This window comes from Triticum urartu, chromosome 2A, assembly GCF_056163025.1.
Source record: "Triticum urartu cultivar PI428250 chromosome 2A, HENAU_Tu73, whole genome shotgun sequence".
Classification (NCBI taxonomy): Eukaryota; Viridiplantae; Streptophyta; class Magnoliopsida; order Poales; family Poaceae; genus Triticum; species Triticum urartu.
In genome coordinates this window covers 519976561-519981881 of record NC_141874.1, presented here as the reverse complement: position 1 = coordinate 519981881, position 5321 = coordinate 519976561, and the positions used below count along the sequence as shown (strand labels likewise).

At 41.8% G+C, this 5321-nt stretch overlaps 1 protein-coding gene across 2 annotated transcripts; it reads right to left on the bottom strand.

The window, feature by feature from the left end:
* Positions 1–366: 366 nt before the first annotated feature.
* Positions 367–4144, bottom strand: LOC125538401 (uncharacterized). Of its 2 annotated transcripts, XM_087544222.1 has the most exons (5): positions 3668–4143; positions 3112–3344; positions 2139–2273; positions 1316–1454; positions 367–686 (listed from the first exon to the last, which is right to left on the bottom strand). In XM_087544222.1, the coding sequence occupies exons 1-2, from the start codon at positions 4075–4077 to the stop codon at positions 3239–3241; spliced, it is 516 nt and encodes a 171-aa protein (XP_087400348.1). In that variant the 5' UTR covers positions 4078–4143; the 3' UTR covers positions 367–686; positions 1316–1454; positions 2139–2273; positions 3112–3238. The 2 variants fall into 2 exon arrangements, with proteins under 2 accessions (XP_087400348.1, XP_087400349.1); XM_087544223.1 differs by having other exon boundaries at positions 2139–3344; positions 3668–4144.
* Between the last annotated feature and the right edge of the window lie 1177 nt (positions 4145–5321).

Below are 5321 nucleotides of genomic sequence, written 5' to 3'. Positions count from 1 at the left end.
CACCAATGCAAAGACATATAATCTGCCGAGAGAACGCCCTTATGAGGGCAGAAAAACTGCCGGGACAGAATTTCTCCCGGCAGATAGAACTGCCACAACAATCACTGCCGGGGATTACTTCTCCCGGCAGATAAACAATCCCCGGCAGTTTCTCTGCCTGACCTTTATATCTCCCGGCAGTTTATTTTCCCCCGGCAGACTGTGTCCTAGGGTAGGAACTACAATTGCCGGCAGTTTCACTGCCTGCACAAACACATTTACCCGGCAGGTAGTATGCCATCACGTGTTTTTTCACAAGCAATCTAAATTGTTATGGGTAACACATCCCTTATTTAATAATCCAATCCGTATGTTCAAACAATCATGTCAGATCATGCAATTTATACATGTGTTTCAATCAAAGTTATCTGTAAGGCCTCATTCAATAATATAAACAGACCAAAGACATATGTACATATGTTTCAAGATAAACAAAAATTGTGGCCCATAAGCAAAATGAGGATACAATGGCTTGTGTGCCAAAACAACCACCAAAATGAGCAGAGTAAAACTTTGCAATGTCTCCAGGTTCAACAAACAAGACATATTACATATATGTTATCACTCCACTAACTTGTAGATCTTCCAAACCTCCAGCAACTTGTAGATCTTCCAAACTTCCATCAACTTCTGCATCTTTTAGAAACCTGTAAAAAAATAAACTCAAAATGCTGCTCTCGTTTCAGATTTTAAATCAACAGATTAAATATTTAATGTCAATATATTTATAGGAAACAAGCATGTCTATGGGGATACATATAATGTTCTCTTCATACAATTTCCTAATCATTTATTCGCAGAATATTTGTCCACACATTATCCGAACAAAACTATGATTTAGACAGGGCTGGGTGCACCCATGCAGAGGCGGGAGGCAATATACCTTCCATTTTAAATATAAAAGGAAGGGCAAGCTAGGTTTCATGGAGAACTAGGAAGACTCGACTACCCCAAATCATTTTTACACATGGGGGTATCCTAAAATTTCATCAAGTTGCAAAGTATGTTTTGACTACAACAAATATCAACTCTGAAAGGCTGGTGTAAAGGGTAAACCACTTGCGGTAGAAGTCTAGGCTACCACATTAGAAGTTCTATCAGAATCTCCTATCAAGATCTCCCAAGTTTTCTAACCAAAGATACACAGCAGAAAACAACAAAAGAGATATTGCCTGAGTGGGCAGAAGTACTGTATGTACGAGATGAATGCCACAATAAAACATCATAAGTTTAGGTGCATGGACATCACAACCCAGAAAATTTAGGAACTCATTACCAAGGAAGATCGCCAAAGAGCTCCAATCAGCATCCTTATCTTCATAGGTTAGGACATACTCCTGGTCCCTAAGAGCATTTATCCTAGAACCATTTGTGAGCCTGTCTCTTGTTGATGTTTTGCAAGAATATTTGTTTTCCTGTAATACCACGATTTTAGTTATGAATCTGCTTCCTTCAAATATACATCACTTTTAGAGGAAAATAGAAAACACCTATAGTTACACAAATTTCCATAAGTACTGCTAGGAATATTACATATACTAGCTATCTGCCCGTGCATTGCCACGGGACAACATAATTAGACGTAGACACTGATTAAAATATCATTGTACAACTTGTCACATGTGCAGTACTAATTCTAAAGACATGAAAGTATTGCCTCGACCTCAGACATGTGAGTACTACTGAGCAAAAGCAACATCAACCTCAACCTTAAGCATGTGGAGTGAATGAACGAATAGACAAAGAACTGGGATTGTTCACCAAGATTTGTTTTTTCCTTTGGAAAGCTCACGAAGAAGATTAAAACACAGGACCGACACATTAGTGCTAAGTTAAACTGGAGAGGCAGGGAGTATGTGCCATGAAAACAATGCAAAATCGCCAATTCCACTTTAATAGTAAAGATGGTTACCAAAAAATGTTAACACAAAGCAATGACATAGAAAACGATAATTTAGGAGAGAAAAGGACAAGACAAAAATTATATGGAGCTTTCACAGTTGATGAAAGGCTTCACCATGACCCAGTTTTGTGTATAATCTTGGCCATTCATAATCATTAAATCTCATAGGGAAATGGAAATTTTACATTCTACTTACATGATTGCTTGGTGTGGTACTATTAGCTTTGTATGCCGACATGAATCTGAAACTGAAAAATGCTGCTTTCTTCAAATGAGATGAGCTCAGGGTACTCAAATCTGCCAAACAGATCTGATCATAGTGTACACAATCCTGTAAAATAACACAAACAACCTTCTTCATATACAAACTCTAAATATATACAGGACATGCAACCGATTGAGGAGATGCATGTGGCACTGAATTAGAAGAAACAGTTCACCGAATAGCGAGCAGTGTTGAGGACATACCAAAATATGATGGCACAAAAATCAAACTTCCCAACAGGTCAGGATGCATGATCGATTCTAGGAAACAAATTAGGCTGGAAAAGGTTGTCTGTCTCACGAGGAAAAAATTGGCTTGGGGAAAACACAAGGTGGGCCTCAGATTGAGAAAAAACATCGATAGGAGGGGAAATCGTACGAGAGGGCGAAACATGGAGGTAACGAACGAGGACAATGGAAAATACTGTATAGAAATTGCACATTAATAGACTAACTGAACGCAGGTTACCAAAAGCTGCTTCTTTTGCTGTAATACTGAACGAATGTTGTGAATGGCATATGTTGTTTTGCCTCTGTGTTCCTACCATTTAGGAAAGACCAGACTCTGGCACTCAAGTAGCAATATACATATCTAATTATTTATTTCTATCCTTTGAAAAGGATGTTACACTTAATCCTGGTGAGTAATTATTTAGTGGTCATCGATTGCCTCGTAGACATAGTTAAGCCAGTGGGATTCAAAAGTAGTCCTGCATTTTTTGTCTTCCCGAGAGCTTCAATAACCAAAAAATGCATAAGGAAAATATGATTCCTAACTTCACATTTACTGCAGACTAGATATTAACCTATATTTTGTAATGGTAACTTACATCTGGAAACAACAAAGGAAAGAACACTACACATATATAGCTGGAAATTGATCAAATGAAAATAGCGACACTCACTAGTGATGAAGCAGCTGAACATCGTCTCGAGCTCTAGAGAAAGATTCTTGTATAGCTCGAGTTAAGTCTTGAGGTCGACCTTCCTTAGGTATGGGACTCCATTCATGCTGACCTTGACATAGCAGTATCATGCCTTGCTTTTACCTTTGTTCTCCACCTTGGTCTTTGTAGCATTGGCGGCTAGTGTGTTCTTCCGGTAGCTCCCACGAGGCGGCCACCCAACAACTTGATCCCTATAGAGTGCATCACAAACACTTGCTATTAGATCAGATCGAACAAAGCATCAAATGGATGCATTTGTTTTTTAAGACAGACAACAGTCTTGTGAACGTCTTACAAACACATGAACAGAGCAAGTAAAAGACTACAACGGAAACCAGCCAATGTATGAGAAACTGGGTCATGTTCTGAGAGGCAGATTACTAAAGAATACAAATAATATTCCAAATAATCTGGCCAACTTTCCGCCAATTGAAGCTTTAGGTTAGTACACTGCATCTCATGACTAAAACTACTAGACACTGAATAAAAAGAAAAGTTAGCAAACAAATCTCACCTATCAAATGCTCTCTTTGGGACAAGGAAGTAGAGGAGGCAGAGCTGCTCGCGGGAGGGGATGGACGCTCCGTTGCTTGGGGCAGAGGACAAAGAGGAGGCGGCCTTGGTCGGTGCACCGGTGACAAGTCCTGCTCGGGGGAGGAAGCTCGCAGAGTATGGTGGTGGCAATGGAGCGTTAGGCGGAGGACAGTGGTCGGCGGTGGAGTGGCTCGGCGATGGGGCCGGTCGGCGGCGACCTAGATCTGTGTCAGCTGTATGCTCGGTGGTGCTGCGGTGGGGCGTTGGGGGCGACGAAGGCAGGGGTCGGGGACTCGCGGTGGCTGGGGGTGTAGGCGGGGGTGCGGTGGTTGGTTGCGGTGGCGAGGGCACATCACGATTGGGGTGGCGGTGGTGGGGTGGAGCGGCCATGGAGGGCAGGTCGAGTTGATTTGGGGGCGGTTTGGAGGAGAGGATGAATCGAGAGATTGGGGCCTCGTACTTATTTTTTAGAATCTGTAGACTTTTATTAAGTCTTTTTTTTAGACAACAAAAAAACTCAATAAAGGTGTGGGGCTCCGTACTTGGTTCGGAGCCAAAATTTCCACGGCTCGCGGGCTTTCCCGAGCGAGCGAGCGCTTAGGCCCAAAACGATTTCAGTATCACGCGCCAACGACAACCCGACAGAAAATGGGTCGTGCTTTAGTTGTCCCGGCAGTTTTCTTGCCCCTTTCACATAGACATGGTTACCGGCAGTTACCCTGCCCTTGTTGGCAGTTCTTCTGCCATGAACTACTTCTATCGGCAGTAACGAGATTCCCGGCAGATCTTTTGCCCCTATTTAGGCATTTCTCCCGGCAGCTAATTGCCCCCAATAAAGTGTTGTGGTGTAGTGATCACATCTGAACCTGGTTTTATGCGTAGATGTTATATGCACGAGTAGAACACAAGTGAGTTGTGGACGATATAAGTCATACTGCTTACCAGCATGTCACACTTTGATTCGGCGGTATTGTTGGATGAAGCGGCCCGGACCGACATTACGCTTACGCTTACGCGAGACTGGTTCTACCGACGTGCTTTGCACATAGGTGGCTGGCGGGTGTCAGTTTCTCCAACTTTAGTTGAACCAATTGTGGCTACGTCCGATCCTTGAGAAGGTTAAAACATCACTAACTTGATGAACTATCATTGTGGTTTTGATGCGTAGGTAAAAATGGTTCTTGCTAAGCCTGTAGCAGCCACGTAAAACTTGCAACAACAAAGTAGAGGACGTCTAACTTGTTTTTGCAGAGCATGTTGTGATGTGATATGGTCAAGGCATGATGCTATATTGTATTAGATGATCATGTTTTGTAACCAAGTTATCGACAACTGGTAGGAGCCATATGGTTGTCGCTTTATTGTATGCAATGCAATCGCCCTGTAATTGCTTTACTTTATCACTAAGCGTGTCACATCCCTATTATTACCTTGGCCTTGGACTAGCTTGGTTGATGCATCATGTTTAAATTCAATTGAAATCTGAATTGAGGAATTTTCAAAGCCTCAGAAAACCTTTAAAAATAACCAACATTTAAATCTCATCAAATGAGTCCAAAAAAATGTTCCCGTTATTCCGTGAAAATATTGGCATGAGTTGAAATCCCAACCAATATTTTTGGAGTCATAGGAAT